At 67.0% G+C, this 16,557-nt stretch overlaps 1 protein-coding gene across 2 annotated transcripts; it reads right to left on the bottom strand.

Annotated features, from left to right (window-relative positions):
• Positions 1–98: 98 nt before the first annotated feature.
• On the bottom strand, positions 99–14,765 carry DPYSL4 (dihydropyrimidinase like 4). 2 transcript variants are annotated; one of them, XM_027960351.2, is made up of 14 exons: positions 14,578–14,765; positions 11,119–11,207; positions 10,387–10,571; positions 8,349–8,513; positions 6,853–6,914; positions 6,616–6,696; positions 5,248–5,316; positions 4,789–4,909; positions 3,929–4,085; positions 3,605–3,746; positions 2,815–2,985; positions 2,339–2,518; positions 1,398–1,563; positions 99–799 (listed from the first exon to the last, which is right to left on the bottom strand). In XM_027960351.2, the coding sequence occupies exons 1-14, from the start codon at positions 14,614–14,616 to the stop codon at positions 708–710; spliced, it is 1,719 nt and encodes a 572-aa protein (XP_027816152.1). In that variant the 5' UTR covers positions 14,617–14,765; the 3' UTR covers positions 99–707. The 2 variants fall into 2 exon arrangements, with proteins under 2 accessions (XP_027816152.1, XP_060260840.1); XM_060404857.1 differs by having other exon boundaries at positions 99–1,563.
• Positions 14,766–16,557: the final 1,792 nt, after the last annotated feature.

Raw genomic sequence — 16,557 nt, 5'->3', positions numbered from 1 at the left:
GGACCAGGTGCTGCAGGGTGTTCTCGAGGGTGCCACGCACGAGCCCCTGGGGGATGGCGTAGGGGCAGAGAAGTCAGGGCTCTCCACACGCCAGGGGCTTCCAGTCCAGATGCCTTTAATCAGCGCGGTTCCATGGGACTGGGGCCGCTGGGCTGCGGGTGGCATGCAGGTTCCTGACTACAGTGCCCTCGGCACACAGGATGGCTTCTCTAATCAACTACTGGGAACACACGTCGTAGGAGAAGGAAGCACTCGGCTCCGGGCCCCTGGGGCCCCTGGAGGAGGAAGGGCTCTACGGACGGCGTGGGGTCTGGTCCCTGGGAAGTCTGAGAAGTACAGCTGCCCGCAGGGCATCCCTGCGGGCCCCTGAAGTAACAGCAGCTCGGGCGGGGCTGGGACGGCAGCCGAGTTGGGCACGAGGGCACCATGCCCTCCGCCTTCCGTCCTGGGCGTCTCCAGAGGTCCCCGTCTTCCGAGGCCCCCAGGTTTGGGGCTCCTGAGCTGCCCCCGCCAGCATGCCCAGCCCCTCTGCCCGCCCTGGCAGTGAGACCTCGCCCATTCAGCCTCTCCCGCGGGGGCTCCCTGTAACGGGCCGTGGGAACCCAAGGGGAGAGGTGCTGGGGAGGGGAAGGGAAGGCCAAGCACCTTTCAGAGTGGGTTCAAGGAAGGAAGGGAACAAGGAGGGGGCCGGCCGCCCGCGGCAGCACCTAGGACAGCGACGTGATGTGGGAGCGGCCGCCAGGGGGCGCCATGATCTTCTGGGCCGTGCGCCGCGCGATGTGGTCGTCGGCCTGCGAGCCTGCGGGAGGGCGGGGTGGAGGCCGCGCTGGGGGACGGGCAGACTCAACGCCACACCCCAGGGGCCAGGGCTGCAGACCCCACGCTCCCCGACCTGGCGGCTCCCCCGGGCAGGTGCGCCCCCACCGAGGCCTCAGACGAGCAGGCCGGTGAGGCCAGGTGCGTCTGCGGCCGGAGCCTGCAGGTCAAGGCTGGCTGTCCAGGAAGCCTGTGCAGAGGGGCCCTGGCCAGGCCAGCCCCAGCGTCCCTCCTCCGGGTCTCGCCCTGCACGGGCCCTGGGATGAGAGAGGGCTGGCCCAGCCTTCAGGACGAGGCTGGATCCCGGAGGCCGGCAGGGACTGGACATCAGGGGCTGGGTCGGCCCCCAGTAGGGCAGGGAGGCCTGGCTCTGTCTCTAGGGAGAGCCTGGCTCAGCGCCTCCCTGCAAATCCACACCCCCGACCCTGAAAGCAGAGGCTTGAGCTGGCAGCTACAGGTGAACCCCTGAGACCCCCAGCGCCGTTCCTCGGGCACCTCACGTGAGATGCCAGGGCTGGGGGCTGGACACGGCCCTCGGGGCCCAGGTGCCAAGGAGACCCAGCAGCCCAGGCCCCACTCACCAGACAGGCTGAACCCCGACTGGTGCAGGTTGCGGAAGGGGGGCACGGAGATCTTCCCGGGGCAGGACGCGCGGGCCTGGGCCCCGGCCCCCGGCTTGGTGGGCGCCATCACCTCGTGGACCGGCCCGTCGTAGAGGCCTCGGGGCACGCCGTGGATCTCCGCCAGCTGGGGGCCGAAGCGCTGGGTGTGAGGGACACTGAGCCGGCCCCAGGCTCGAGGGCAGGGCCCCCCCACCCCCGGTGTCCACCCGTGTGTGTGGACACACACCTCCCTCCCCCGAGGCAGGCGGCATGCCCAGGGCAGGTCTGGGGGAGCTGGGGTGCGGGCAGCCTGAGACAGGAGTGCCGGCAGGTCAGGGTGGCCTCCACTCCCGCCCTGGGGAGGAGCCAGTGCCAGTCCCAGCCCTGCCCGGGGGCTGTCCCTCCAGATACAAGTTCAGACGATGTCATCCTAGACAAGCAGGAACGGGGCTGCGGTAAAGCCAACCCGCGTGTGTAGTGGCCACGCGTGCGTGTGCAGCTGGGCCTGTGTGCACGCGTGAATCACTCGCAGTTGTGTGCAGGGCCTGGACAAACACCTGCACGCCTGCCGGACGCAGCGGGCCGCTGGCCGAGCCCCAGTGAGGGATGAGGGCTCACGGACGCTGTCTGAGCGTCCTGCTCTCCTTGCTGAATTCACTGAAGGGCAGGTCTGCTCCAGGGAAATGCTGGGCGACCTCTGCTAGGCTTGGTGGCCGTGCCCCCAGGGGCGGCCACTCGGGGTTTCCTTGGCCTCACGCCCACACTCTCTGCAGTGACGTGGGCGGCCTGGTCACGAACGCGGGTGAGGACCCGCCCGGACCGGTGAGGCCACCGTGCCTTTCCAACAGCAGGGCGGCCAGGGGCAGGCTGACCGCGAGGCCTGAGAGCCCTACCCGCCCACCCGCCTGGCTCAGGCTCACCCGGTTCCGGGCCTTTATCCTCTTGTAGACGAAGTCAGGGAAGGTCTTGCGCGGGATGAAGCGGCCGGTCCCGGGGGTGACGCACAGGGCCCCATCCTCCAGCACAATCCGGCCCTGACTGACAACCACACTGGGGGCTCCTCGGCACTCCAAGCCCTCAAAGATGTTGTACTCCACGTTCTGGGGGGACAGCGGCCCTCTGAGCCCTCGGGAGGCCTTAGCACTGCTCCGAGTCTCCAGGGCCAGGGCCCCGGCGGGAAGCGTCCACTCAGCCTGGGTTCGGGTTTCGGGGGGGCAGCTGTGTCTGCACCCCTGGCTTCTTGGGCATGTCTCCCGAGGGCACAGAGTGGGTGAGCTCTCCCCACAGACAGGGTCCCCAGCCCCCGCCAGCCCTGCCCATCCCAGGATGTCCAGGATGGCGGCAGGGACCCCCCCAGACCCTGAGCTGGCCCCCATGTGGGGCCGGCTTCTCTCACCAGGCTGTGGCTCTTGGCAGAGATGATTCTCGTGGCCCGGGGGTTCCATATGACCAGGTCGGCGTCGGAGCCCACGGCCACCCGCCCCTTCCTCGGGTAAAAGTTGAAGATTTTGGCCGCGTTCGTGCTGGTCACCGCAACGAACTCATTCTCGTCCATTTGCCCCGAGGCCTGAGAAGCCAGAAGGCGGGGTCAGGGGCGCCCCTCCCCGGCAACAGGCAGGGCCTGGTCTCCGGGCTCCCGTGTGGACACGGCTGCCCTCCAGGCTGAGGGCAGCGTGCCTCAGTCAGGCCTGCAGGTCTGGTCCTCCCCGGGCACTGAGCCCGTCTCCACGCTCGCTTTGTGGGCAAATGAATGCTGATGTTTCCACAATGACATCTGTCCCCAGAGGACGTGACTGGCCCCTGGCGGTGGCCAGGAGCCTGGGGTCAGGGCCTCGGCCCAGGGGGAGGGCTCAGGGCCAGGGCTGGGGGCGCGGGGGCGGAGGCCCTAGGTGAGACAGACATCTGGGGGAACCTCAGTCCTACTGGGGAGACGCTGTGGTGTCGGGACCCCCCGTGCCTGAGGCCAGTGTATCAGGACCAGGGTGGGGCCTGACGACACGGAGTCTCCTCTGGGGGACCAGGGCAGAATGTCTGCGGACCCCAGCGTGACCGGGCTCGGGGGAACAGCCTGCAGCCTGCCCGCCCCAAGCTCTGCTCCCCGCAGAGACTTTGCTCGTCCAGGGGCCTCCCTTTGTGGTCCCGCCAGCTCCTCCATGGGGGACCCTGCGGCCCTTCGTCTCACCCACCACACACTTCTCCCAGACCACGGCCATGCGCTCCTCTACGCCGTTGGTGCCCTCGGGGATGAGAGTGAAGTTGTCCCTGCCGACGGCCTTCTGGGCGGTGGTGAAGGTGCAGTGGGCGCTGCCAGTCACCTGGAGGTCCCCGCTGCGGAGAGCCGGGGTCACAGGGGCCCAGGGGGCTGTCCTCCCCGAGCACCCCCACCCCACGCCTGGCCACGGGGCAGAGTGTGCCTCCGGGGTGGGGCCAGGAGGTGGGCGCGGGCTCCCTGTACGGCAGGGTGGGGAAGAGCCCCGCAGCGGGGGGCCGCAGGATCAGGGGCTCCCTACCTGGACAGCAGGGCGGCGAGGTGGTCCGCGGTGCTGGGGTCCGGGCTGATGGGGGGCGACGTGACGAAGGCGGCAGCCTTGGCCCAGTTCTTGCTCCAGCAGTGCGAGCCGTCCGCACCCAGGCCGGCGGTGATGGGCTCCCCGAACACCACCACCCCTGTGTCGAGGCGTGAGCGGCACCGCGGCCGCGGGATCCGCCCCCCACCCCCGACGCCAAGGGCTGGGCCAGGCCTCCCACTGCGCTGCCCCTCCATTTTCTGTGAGGAATGCTCCCCAACCCGGGGCACCTGGCCCACCCGGGCCTCCTACGCTCCTCCTGCCGCTCTGCCCCTGCCTCACCCCGCCGGGGCACAGACACACCAGCCGCCCCGCCCGCCACGGACCTGCCTCCTCCGTGGCCTGGCCCCGAACCCACACCCGCCCCCACCCGGGAGGTGTCCAGGGAGCGGCAGCTCCGCCCGGGGGCCAGCTGGGCGAGGCTCTTCACATGACCCGAAGGTGCAGGCCTACTTACCACACCACACACACACACACACACACAACCATACACACAGACACACATCATGTAAGCACACACACACACCCCACACACTCAGAGACACACACGGTATGGCTCGGACACGCACTTCTATGCAAACAGGGCCCTTAGCCCCACATGTGATTCAAGGCCCCTTGTCAGGCCCCACTGCTGTCTGGACACTAGGGAGGCTCAGGCTGCCCCCACAGGCTGCACCCGCACCCCTCACACGAGAAGCCCCCTGAGGAGGCCGGCAGGCTTCCTGAATCCCCATGGGGCCGCCCTGTGCCACTCCAGGGGGCTGTGGACCCCCGAGCCCCTCCCCGCCCCAGCCAGCACCCACCTCGCCGCTTGGCCCGGGCGATCACGTCGGCCGCGGCCTTGCTCATGACCTTGGTGACGTACAGGGGGCAGCTGGCCTGCTTGGCGATGGTGACGGCACGGTACACGGCCTCGGCCTCCACCTGCAGACAGGCTGCTCAGGCCGCGCGAGGCTGGGGCTCCTGACCTCAGTGAGCCCGCGACGCCCCGGGCCACCCATGATGCCCAGCCCAGACGGGCACCCAGGGGCCAGGACCCCAGCCTGGGGCTCCAGCCCCGAATCTGTGCTGGCCCGCGCCACGCTGGAGCAGACCACCTACCCTCTGAGGCTCGTGTGCAGGCCTTAGCGCGGCCCACAGGCAGGGGGCCAGGAGCCCTGACTCGCGCCCAGGCGAGGACAGTGGGGTCACAGTCCTGCCCAGATGGGGGCCCAGCCTACCCCCGATGAAGGCCCATTGGGGCAACACAGGCTCACACCTACCTCCTCGGGGTGGCTGAGCACGTGGCCCTCGGGGCCGGTGATACCGAGTTCCAGCAGCCGCTTCTGCTCCTGAACACACAGCTTGTTTCAGCCTGGGAGCAGTGCAGGGCCCTGAGGGCCTTGCAGGGTGCGTCCACAGCCCAGAACGCCTGACCCTGAAACCCCAGAATCACCCACCTCCTGGCCCCACCCTAGAGGCACACTCCGCCCCATGGCCAGGCATGGGGTGGGGGTGCTCGGGGAGGACAGGCCCCCTGGGCCCCTGTGACCCCGGATCTCCGCAGCGGGGACCTCCAGGGGGGAGTAGAGGGGTTGCACTCTGAAGGGGGTGACTCCAGCTCCCCAAATTACGGATGCAGGAGCCCCAGGGCTGCGGAGGGCTGGATGCGCCCAGGGTCGCAGGCCTCCTCAGTAAGAAGGACAAGGCCCCCCAGCCCCCTACTGCTGCTTCCCCAGTGGGTGTGTGCAAGCGGTGTGCAGGCACGGGGGCATTCACGGCTGGGGTGTGCACGCATGGGGGCGGGCTTGGGGGCTCTGCACAGCCAGGGGTGGGGCCGTCTCAGGCTGGTTCACCCCCAGGTATGAACACAGCACCGCTGGTGTGGAGGAACTCGGGGTGGAGAATGGGGGAGGAGGGGACCGGAACAAGCCCCTCCCCCAGCACGCACCTCCCACGCTCCTGCACTAGGGATGTGCCTCCTCCTGGCCCAGAGCCCACCCCCTGCCCTGGAGACACACAGCACGCACTGCCCGGAACCCCACACGCCCCCCCTGAGTGTCCCCGCCTCTGGTGAGCTTGGGAGCTGGAGAGGCCAGTGGGTCCCAGGAAGCTTCTCTGCGGGTCTGGAACGTCAGGGTGGGGGCTGTGTGTGTGACCCGCCCCCCCAGACTCCCAGGTGGCCAGGAAGCTCCCCTGTGCCCCCTTCCACTGCCCGGCCCCTGTGGGCACTGAGGCTGGTGGGCAAACAGTGGGGGCAGAGGCCTGGGCTTGCGGGGAAGTGGGCAGAAGGGCCAGGGCCTCCCCCAGCAGCAGCCTCGACAGAGGACCAGGCCAGGGACTCCACAGGTGCGCCCATGGGCAGAAGGCACAGCGCTACAGGGCCCAGTCTTGGGCCAGAGAGCACGAGAACCCGCCTCAGCGCCCCCTCCCACCCCAGGAAGCAACACCTCAGTTTTGGAGAATTTAAGGTCAGACGTGTGAGGATGAGGGAAAGCCTGCTGTGGCCAAGAGCCCGCAGGCTCCCAGCACCCTCCTGCCTGACCTTCGCCCTGGGCTAGCTATCACCCGGGCCAGGTTACAGGCCCCCTCCCCCGGGGTCTATGGCTCTGCGCTCGCAAGGCCAGTCAGGGTCACCCCACCAGCCCCACCTCGTCCACGATGTCCCCGTTCTCTGCGTGCACTTGGGCCACGGCCCCCAGGTCCCGGATGACACTGAAGATCTCATACATCTGGGGAGACGCAGGCAGACCACATGGGGCTGAGGCCACGCCCCCCAGCACCTGCGGAGCCCACCCCACCCCCTGCAGCACCACGTGGGGCAGAAGCCCCGTCCCCAGCGCCCGCGGAGCCTGCCTGCCCACCCCGACCCTGGCTCCGGGCTCTACCTGGCCGTCTGTGCACTGGTGCTTGTCCTTGTACGCCATGAAGACCAGGAAGGAGTTCACACCTGGGGGAAGCAGGAGAGGTCGGATGCCAGGAACCTCCCTGGCGCCTGGGGTGCCAGGTGAGGGGGGCCTCTCCCAAGGGCCTCACCAGCTGGCCTGGCGGACCTTGGGCATCAGCCCCACATACTCCAGACCAGCCTAGACTGGGGCGGAGACATCCAAGCCCATCCAGCTCCTCGGATCTGAGGTCAGGAACCAACTGTTCCCTAGCAGCAAAGCAGGTGAGAACCCACACACCCTTCACTAATGCACCCCAAACCCACTATCACTTACCCCCCCAACCGCCCCTAATACCCCACCGCATCCATGACTCATCCCCATGGCCCCTAACACCCACCCTCATCCATCACTAACCCCCACGGCCCCTAACACCCCACCACACCATCACTAACCCCCCACGGCCCCTAATACCTCACCTTCATCCACCACTCAGCCCCCACTGCCCCAACACCCCCCACCCCATCACTAACCCTCACTGCCCCTAACACCCCCCACCCCATCACTAACCCTCACTGCCCCTAACACCCCCCCACCCCATCACTCCCCCTCACTAGCGGCCCCCCATCACTGCCCCCTGCCCGGCAGCTCAGGAGTGGGGTGATGGCTGCAGGTTCCGGGTCTGCACCTCTGCTCTGAGCCGCCAGGCTGCAGGCCCCCAGGCCAGGTTGGGAAGGACCCAGGAGGCAGAGCTGCTCCCTGGTTGAGGCCCCCGCCTGCCCCCGGGTGAGGGCTCCTACTTGCCAAAGGTCATGGGCCTGATGTCCACCACTCTGGAGGGAACCTCCCTGCCTCCGTCAAGTGTGCAGTGGAGCAGGCGCACCGCTTCCCAGGCTGAGAGACCAGTAGCCTCCCGGCCTGGCCCGGACTCTGACGCCTGCACCCCCGTCCCAGGTCCCATCCCTGCCGGCCCCTCTGACCCGACCCTTCCACTCCCGGCTGTGAGCTGAGGCCACACTCAACGCTGATCACCAGAGGTCAGTTACAATGTCCACCTGACTTTCCTGCAAATCCACTATAAACTTTGACGTGGTCTTAGCTTCAAGACTTTTGATTTAAAAGAACATTTAAGCCATGTTTATAAGCCGTCCTGTTTCCGCTGAGGCAGCAGTAGAGGACTGGGCTTTAAGGCGCCTCCTTCTAGAGGGTCTTCAGGGCTAAGAAGGCTTATCATGCTTTTCCTTCCTCCAGGCCCAAGACACAAGGGGACCGTGCAGATAGCCGTGACCCTATGTCCGCTTGTGAAGAGTCAGCCCTGGGATGCGACCCACAGGTGCGGGCACAGCTGACCTCTGGGCCCAGCAGACCTTCGAACGGCTCTTGTCCAACTTACCCCACGCCCGGCCACCTGCCCTGGAGTCGGACGGATGCAGCGTCCACCCGACCCCAGAAGCGCAGGCCCCGCAGCCGCCCCTCCGCCCGGCCGGCCTGCTGCTCACCCTTGTCCCTGACCAGGGCCTCCAGCTCCTCCCTGGTGCTCTCATGCCAGCGGGGGATGTCCACGTGCAGGGAATAGTCGCAGCAGGCCCCGCCGTCCGCTCGCTCCCGCCACTGCTCGTAGGCCGCCAGCAGGCTCACCCCCGCCTCGGGGAACACGTGGTCCACTGCGGGGACAGCGTGCTCAGCTGAGTCCCCCACTCTGGCCGCCAGAACCGCGTGGGTCTCCAAGGGACAGTGGCTTCACGCTCCCAGGAGACCAGGAGGCGTGTTTGAGAAAGGCAGAGGAGAGACCTCGAGCCTTATGTGGGGCTGGGGCTGCTGGGAACTGCCCATCCATCCTGCCCCTTGTTCCCAGCCTCTCCCTGAGCAGAGAGGAGGACCTCGCTCCCCAGCAGACGCCCCCTAAAGAGCCTGGCCAGAGTGAGGTGCGCCTGGCGGGCGGGGTGGGGTGGGGTGCTGTCCACAGTGCTGAACCTGTGAGCCTGCCCACAGCGGCAAGTGGGGCTGGCTTCCCTCGCGCCTCCCCGACCACGCACACCGTGGAGGGTCCCCTCCCACCCTGGAGAACCAGGGCAAGCACAGGGACACTGCACTGTCCCCGTGGCCCCGCCGGCAGCCCCGCGGCCACGGCCTACACCCCACGCACAATCTCTGCCAGGCGCGGGGAGAGAGCTGGGAGGGTCAGCCGGTGGGAAGGCACGCCCACCCGGGGTTACAGGCAGACGTTGTGCCTGCCTGCACACCCCTCACGAGGGTTCCGCCACACGCCCAGGACGCCGTACTGCAGGCGCTCAAGGCTGCAGCCCTGCGGAGGCCAGCCCATGCCTGCAGCACCTCCATCCTCACAGCCTGTTGGACGCCTCAGCACCAGCAGGAGATGCAGCCAGGAGGGCATCCCACTCGGCTCAGGCCCCCTGCGACCAGCAGGACCACGGGCCTGAAACAAGAGCGCTCCCTCGTCAGACCCGGGGGCGGCCCACTGCTGGGTCTGGCCACTTGTAGCTCACTAGGCCACACCGGGCTGGGGCCTGTGAAGTCGGCCCGAGTACCCGGCGCAGCCCTTCCCGGGAGGCAGTGGCAGCGCCTGCCGTGTGCTCACGTGCAGCCTGGCAACCAAGGTGCCCCTCTCACTCCACCCTCCCACCCCCTGCCTCCAGCCCGACTGTGCAGGGAAGCATGACGTTTAACCACGCGCTGCCTGAGGGCACCGCCAGGCCGCGGTGCAGCCGGGGTTGGACCAGGTCCAGCCCAAGCGGAGGCGCCCGCCCTCGGTGCTGTGGAGCTGATGGGTCTCAGGGAAGGAGAGGGGCTAAACGCTGGCTTCCTGTCTGGGCTCCTGAACTGACCACGAGCAAGTTCACGGTGGGAAGTGAACCCCTCACAAGCTGTGAACTGGGCTTCTCTGCCACGCACAGAGCTGAGGCACATCAGAACGGTGCTTGTGCCTGTATGGGGCCTCTGGGGGTTGTTGATCGGATAACAGTATTTTTGTCATCCTTTCTGTAAAACACCGCCTCCACCATCTTTAGCTCTTCTGGACACGAGTTTCTGCAAACCAAGCCTCAGAGAGAGTGAGGTTCAGGAGCAAATGTGTCTGACATTTCAGGCAATGCAACCCCTGAACTTGTCCAAGGCACTTGGGTCTTCCAAACCAGGACCTTGGCCAGCTGCTGGCTTCCCAGGAAATAATCAGCTATGGGCACATTCCCGTGGAAACCCCAGGAGCGCTCAGCGCTGGCCAAAGCGTCACACTCAGGCTGAGAAACTGGGCCGGGCACAGCCACTCAGCACCTCTCAGAGTGAGTGCAGTAGAGAGGGGCTGTGGCCGATTCATGTTGAGGTTTGACAGAAAACAGCAAAATTCTGTAAAGCAATTATCCTTCAAAAAATAAATTATATTTTTTTTAAAAGGAGAGAGAGAGAAAGAAAAACAGCCTGAGAAAACTCCACCAGGGAAAGCGCTTGCTGTGGTACGCAGACCCGCCAGAGGCCCAGAGCTGGGACGGACCACCCCCCGCCCCCACGGACGACACTCACATATCATGGTTGTGCCCCCCGCCAGGGCGGCCTTGGTCCCCTGGCAGAAGTCATCGGCGGGGGTCATGCCCAGGACGGGCATCAGCAGCCGCGTGTGGACGTCGACTCCACCTGGCAGGACCAGCAGGCCATGGGCATCAATAGTTCTGATGCCCCCAGGGACAATGAGGTTTTCTCCAATTTGCCTGAAAGCAACAGAGATCCGCTGGTTAGGAAGACCCCTGAGCGAATGTGAATGGGGCCCCTGGCAAGGCCACGGAGCTGGGACGCCTGCCCTTGGGCTCCCGTCCTGGAAGCGAAGGGCGATACAGCCAAGGCCTAACTGGACCTGCCCCTGACGCTGCTGGGGAACAAGCCAGCCCCAGGGGCTCCGGACAGCCAGCACGGAGGACCCCACCCTGAGCTGGTCACTGAGGTGTCCATGCGCGGCCTTGCTGACCAGAGGCTGGAGCTGCCTCACAGACATGAGCAGAGAAACGAAAAGGTGTGGTCAATAAGCATTTATTAAGCACCTACTGTGAACCCACAGGTACTGAAGCTGTGATAACAGAGAAATGGGAAGCCTCGTCCTGCTCTCCAAGGCCTTGCTGAAGGCACGAGAGGGGCTGGAGTTGTTTCCAGGGAACGAGGTTGTGGGAGAGAAAGAAACACGTGGATCTCGCCCAGAAGCAAGCTTCCGGGCAGCGTGTGAGCAAGGTGTACACAGGTGACCGCGAAGAGGCAAAAACTCACTTTATCAGGCCGTCCTCCACATACAGGTCAGCGTGAAAGGACTGGTCATCATTCACGATCTTCCCCCCTCTGATCAGGAGGCGGTCACTCTGTCCGAAACAAACAAATAAACGGGGGCAAGCTTGCTCCAAAGTGAGTGACCCAGCGGTACGCCGAGCACCAGCTTCCCTCTGAAGTCACGATGGAACGCGTGTCTGTATGTGTCCTTTGGACACGGTCTGTGCGTGTGAGACCAGCACAGAGCCTGCAGGGTAGCCACCCCACCCCGCGGCAGTGGCCCTCGGAGGCGGCTGCCCACAGTCCCTGCACGTGGCCCACACCCACAGTCAGGCGGTCTGGCCTCACCGAAGACGCGGGGCAAACGGCCAGCCAGCTTCCCATGTCACCGTGGCCAAGCCATCGCGTGGCCGCGCATCTGACCACGGGCATGCCGGCACGTGCGTTGCCCAATTTCTAAAGCCCATGCCGAGGGGGAGGCGGGCCACGTCTCGCTTGGCCCTGTGGGCCTGGAAGGCCGGCCCTCCCTGTCCACCCGCAGAGGCGGCTCCAGCTGAGAGCCGGGCCAAGCTCCTTTCAGAATCTCTGCGGCCTGTGACGGTGCCGGGAGGCGGGGGTTAGAGCAGGCCTCGGCAGGCAGGGCCTTCCCGTGGGAGGGCCACATCCCAGTGAGTGGAGACAGATGTCACACACGCAGCCGTCACAGGCGGTGACACTCGTAAGCACACAGAGGGACCTGTCGGGCTGCAGCATGAACCGAGAAGGGCCGCTCTGAGGAGCTGATATGGCCGTGACTCAGGCCCAAGGCCAGCGAGCAGCCTGCGAAAAGGCCCGGGGCAGAGAAGAGCCTGGCTGATACAGGATGGGGGGTGGCAGGCTAGGGTGGGACGTGCTGGGCCTGGGGGGTCAGCGGGCCACCACTGGTGCCTCAAGCTGTGTCTAAGTGCTTACAGAGAGATCACAGTGCCCTGGGTAGAAAGTGGTCCTCATGTTCAAGGACAGACACAGGTCATGGTTGCAGTGGTGTCCGTGTGTCTGGATGAGATGCGGGGGGCCCCTGGCTGGGATTATGGGGTGGATGAGAGAGGGACTCCAGAGAGGCTGAGAGTCAGGGGGCAGGAGCTGATGACATAGGGGCTATGGGGGTGCAGGCCAGGAAGACACTGGGGCGCTCGCGGCTCTGGTCGCCCCAAGGAGGTGAACGGTGTCAGGAAGCGCGGCTGTTAGGGGCACCCCACGGCATGGAGCTGGGCCGCGATCGGTCCACTTCTGACGGTTGGGACGGAGGGGAGATGGGGGGCTGGTCACGGGCTGTGGAGGGTGCGGGGTGACGGCCAGGCCTCAGTGGAGCAAAATGGCGAGAAACACAGAAAGGAAGGCAGTGGCTGAGAGCAGGATGACGGGTGAGGACCCAGCCCTGCGGCACCTGCCCCACGAACTTGAGCCTCACACTCCCTGGAGCTCGGGCAGCCGGAACCACAGCTCTTTCACGGGGGTCTGGCCCCGGCCCGGGGCTCCTGGGTGCCCACCCAGAGGCCAGGGTGGGACTCCAGCTGGGAGCTCTGGTTCTAAATCCAGCGTCAGCCTGAAGCCAGGACGGAAGTGTGCAGGGCACTTAGCAGCTCTCTCAGGCTGCTGAGGGGATAAATAATTCACGGCTTATGAGCCAGAGCGCATCACTCTATTCTTATTAACCTCTAACAGTTTGGGATGAATTCTCAGATTTCTATTGACTCAAAGTAGAACCTCCGCCCCACAGTCTACAGAAGGGTGGCTGACAAGCCACAGGCCAGACATGATCCCCAGCTGTACAGTCTGCCCAGCCCTATGCATCTCGTGTTGGCTGAAAGACATCATAAGAGGACTATATTGAGACTCATAAAAATTATATGAAATTCACATTTCAACGCCCATAGCTCAACTTTACTGGAACTGCCGCACCCGTTCCTCCCCGAGTCACCTAGATGGCTCTCATGCTGGGCTGGGGAGCCGCACCAGAAACAGTGAGGGCCTCACAGCTGAGAATACCTCCTGGGTGCCCCGCCGCCAGCTCTGGTCTACCCCGTGGACCGGCCCCAGCTGCCAGGACCTCTCTCCACTGGGTCCTCAGGGGCTCACTGCCTAGCCCCCTGGGCCCCAGGCCTGGCCCTGACCGGTCATACTGCAAGGACCCACCTCGCCCAGCTCCCGAGCCAGCGGCAGAGCCTGGCTACCTCCTCCTGCAGGGTTCCCACTCCACTCAAACACGCCCAAGCAGAGGAAGGGGAAGGCTTTGGGCAGGAAGACGGTGGTCTGAGTCCCCACTCAACCCCCAGTTTTCAGACTTGGGCACGTTCCCAGGTTTGGAGCCAAGAGGGGAATGCAGCAGCCCTCAGGACCGGGCTGACGGTCTCCTGACCTGGCCATCTGGCCTCTGACCCTCCCAGAGGTGGCGCCACCCTCCGCACCCTGTCCAGCCCCGGTGGGCTTCCTGCATCAGGTCAGAATCTGGGCCAGTCCTGAGGCAGGACTCCCTCCTTCCTCCCTGAGTGTCTCAGGATGTGAACTGGCAACCCCACCGCACCCTCCCCTGAAGCCAAGCGCAGAGCTGGGGCTCAATCCACGGGCTCCCAGGGCAGGCTGCCCCCGGCCCCCAGGCACTTCCCTCCCTCTCGCCCTCCCCCTCTCCCTCCCTGCGCTGGGCTCCCGGCTGCCTGGAGGGGCGGCTTTGTTTCCTGGCAGCCCTGGGTGGACAGTCGGACTTCCCCAGCCTGGGGCGTGTGGTGTCAGAGGGTCTTCTCCAGGGAGCCGAGCTGCCTGGGTGCTCGCTCAGTGACGAGGGAGCACTCTCACTACCACCCTGGCCGGGGGCCTCCAAACTCCGGCTCCAAGGAGGGCTCCAGGCGGCCAGGGGCTCCGGGGGCTCCCGGGGCTGGGGCTGAGCGCCGGCCTCAGCTGCTTTGTCTGGGACAAAGAGCTCCCGGTGCGGCGGGGGCGGCACAGGGGGCGGCCGAGGGGCGGGCTGCGCGGGAATGGCATCTCTGCACCCGAGGCCCGAGGCTGGACCAGCCGTGTCAACAAAGGGCCGCGCTGCCCGCCAACTCCGAGCGGAGCTTCCAGAGAGGCCCCGCGGGGTTGAGGAGGGGAGGCGCATCTGCGCTTTAGGAAGCGGGTCTCCCCGCCCCCACCCATCCCCACGCCCGAGCCCTCCCCGGGCGCAGAGGGGGTCTCAGGGGAGCCGGCTCCCTGAGGGTGTCCAGCGCGGTGCTCGCGGGCCCCCCGGCTGCGCGGGAAGGAGCTGGGCAGGAGGTGGCAGCGCCGGGACAGGGCGCAAGGTGAGGCGGGGGCGGGGGGGCTCGGACGCCGAGGGAAGGGGACCCGGCGCGGGGCCGGGAAGGTCCTCCCGTGGCCCGGAGGCCGGGCCCCGCCCGGAGCAGGGGGCGGGAGGCGCCGGGCTGGCCGGGAGCGGGCAGCGGGGCTCACCGTGATCCGGGGGGCGCTCTTTTTGCCCTGGAAGGACATTCTGCTCCTCGCGCCGGCGCCGCCGTCTCCGCTGGCTCGGGCGGGGCGGGGCGGGCCTGGGGGTCCCCGGCGGGGGATGCACCAGCTAGGCCTCCGGGGGAGCCCGCGGAGCCCGGGTGTGTACGCGGGGGCGGCGGGCGTCCAAGTGCGAGCGCGCCGGGCCGCGCAGCTTGGTGGCCGGCCCCGCCCTCGGCCCCGCCCCCGGCCCGCAGCTGCTCCCGGGTTCTCAAGCCCCGCCCCGCCCCGGCTCCGAGAGGCTGCCGCCGACTCCCGCTGGGCCCGCGCTGAGGCCGCTGACCAGCCCCGGCGGAGGCGGCAGGCGAACTCTTGCAGGCGGAGTGGGGTGGGGGTGGAAAGACGGTTGCCACCGGTCCTGGCCAGTGTGTGGGCAAAGTTCCCCGCCACGCCCCCGCCCGGGGTGGACAGGGAGAGGGGTCCGGTAATGATCTGCCAGGCCCCGCCTCGCCCCTGGCCAGCCGGAGGCCCGCCACCAGCTCCCTGATGACCCAGGGCGCCCAGGGCCGCGGGGACCGCGTCTAGTCCCAAGTCCAGGCTGAGGATCTCAGGGAGCTGGACTCCGTCCTGAAAGACGTTTCAGGCCAAAGCTCGGCTCCTTCGAGGATTTGCCAGGGCAGGGCTGGGAGCGCCAGACCCTGGGGCCGGACAGTGAGGACACCTCCCTGCGAGACTGTCCAGGGCCAGCCCTGCGAGCCCTGAGGACAGGAGGGGGGCTGCAGGGACGCAGAGGGGACAGAAAGAGACCAGGGGACACAGAGAGAGAGCGGTGCGAGCCCAGGACAAGCAGAGCAGGGGAGCCCAGGCCTCGGGGGTGCGGGCTGGGGAGGGGCGGAGGATGGGGAGGTCCAGGCTTAGCTCGGCCGTCGGGAGGAAGAGGCCCCGCGGCCAGCGCTCTCGTCCCCAGGGAGGGGCTGGAGGCTCTCCGAAGAGGACGGGCCCCTGGATGGCGCCCGGAGTGGCCTCTGGGGTAAATGCGCTGCGCCTCAAGGGCGGAGCCCGCGTCCCCTGCTCACCGGCCCCGCCGCCTGCAGCCCCCGCACCGCGGCCACTACCTGCTGTGAGCCGTGGGCCTGGGCCATGCTGGGCCCCTCTTGGAGACTCGCCGCGGCCCCCAGGCCGTCTCCACCTGGCTCGCTGGGACTCCCCGGGTAGCCGCTTGGCCCGCTGTAGGGCCCTCCGCCTCTCGGACCCCGGTGGCTGCCTCCCAGCGCGTCCAGCGACAGGGTCTTGTTCTCAAAGGCGTCCTCCACGCAAAGGAAGACTCCGCCGAGCCTGGGGCGGGCCCGGGGGCTGCCCGTGTCCCGCGCCCCCATGCAGGCGGGCAGAGCCCCTGTGGGCTCCTGTGGCCGCCTCGCTGCCATTGCGGGAGCGGGTGAGGGGCGGCCGGTCCCGGAGCCTCTAGTGGCGGGGCCTGAGCGCTGCGCATAGACGGGGCGGACCCGGGCCCGGCGCTCCCCTCGCGCCTTCCCCCCTGCCCGCCCTCCACCCCCGACCCCCAGCCCCAAGCCTTGCGGGGCGCCCCCGCGGAGCCGGTGCTGTCCACGCGGCGGGTGCTGAAAGCGCCGAGTCTGGGCTGAGGGCGCGCTTTCTGCCCAAGCAAAGCCGCTTCGCAACGGGGTTCTGACCTCCCTTTCAATCTGCGGAAGGACCGAAGGAGAAGAGGCATGGGAAAACAAAACAAAACAAAACAAAACAGTTTTTCGAAACTTCAGCCACATTTCCAGGCCCTGTGGACGATCCCAAGTCAGGCAAGGAGGCTCTGACTCAAACGTTTGGCGAGTTGAAAGGGCAGAGCAGGGGTGGTGGTGGGGTGCGGGGGCGGTGGGGATGATGCGACGATGCAAGCTGATCCTGACTGCCCGTAAAAACAGACTCCGGGCCTTTCTCTGGTGCTCCGGTGGTTGCGAATCTGCCTTGCAAGGC

This window comes from Ovis aries, chromosome 22 (genome assembly GCF_016772045.2).
Source record: "Ovis aries strain OAR_USU_Benz2616 breed Rambouillet chromosome 22, ARS-UI_Ramb_v3.0, whole genome shotgun sequence".
NCBI classification, from domain to species: Eukaryota; Metazoa; Chordata; class Mammalia; order Artiodactyla; family Bovidae; genus Ovis; species Ovis aries.
The sequence above is the reverse complement of the archived record's forward strand: the minus strand, read 5'-3'. Positions and strand labels throughout refer to the sequence as shown.

Coding starts and splice junctions, on each gene's coding strand:
- DPYSL4 (XM_060404857.1), bottom strand. CDS start 14,616: ATGTCCTTCCAGGGCAAAAAGAGCGCCCCCCGGATCACG. Junction 6,915..8,348: donor GGCCCTGGTCAGGGACAAGG/GTGAGCAGCAGG, acceptor TGCTTCCCCCAG/GTGTGAACTCCTTCCTGGTC. Junction 2,519..2,814: donor CTGCCAAGAGCCACAGCCTG/GTGAGAGAAGCC, acceptor CTGTCCCCCCAG/AACGTGGAGTACAACATCTT.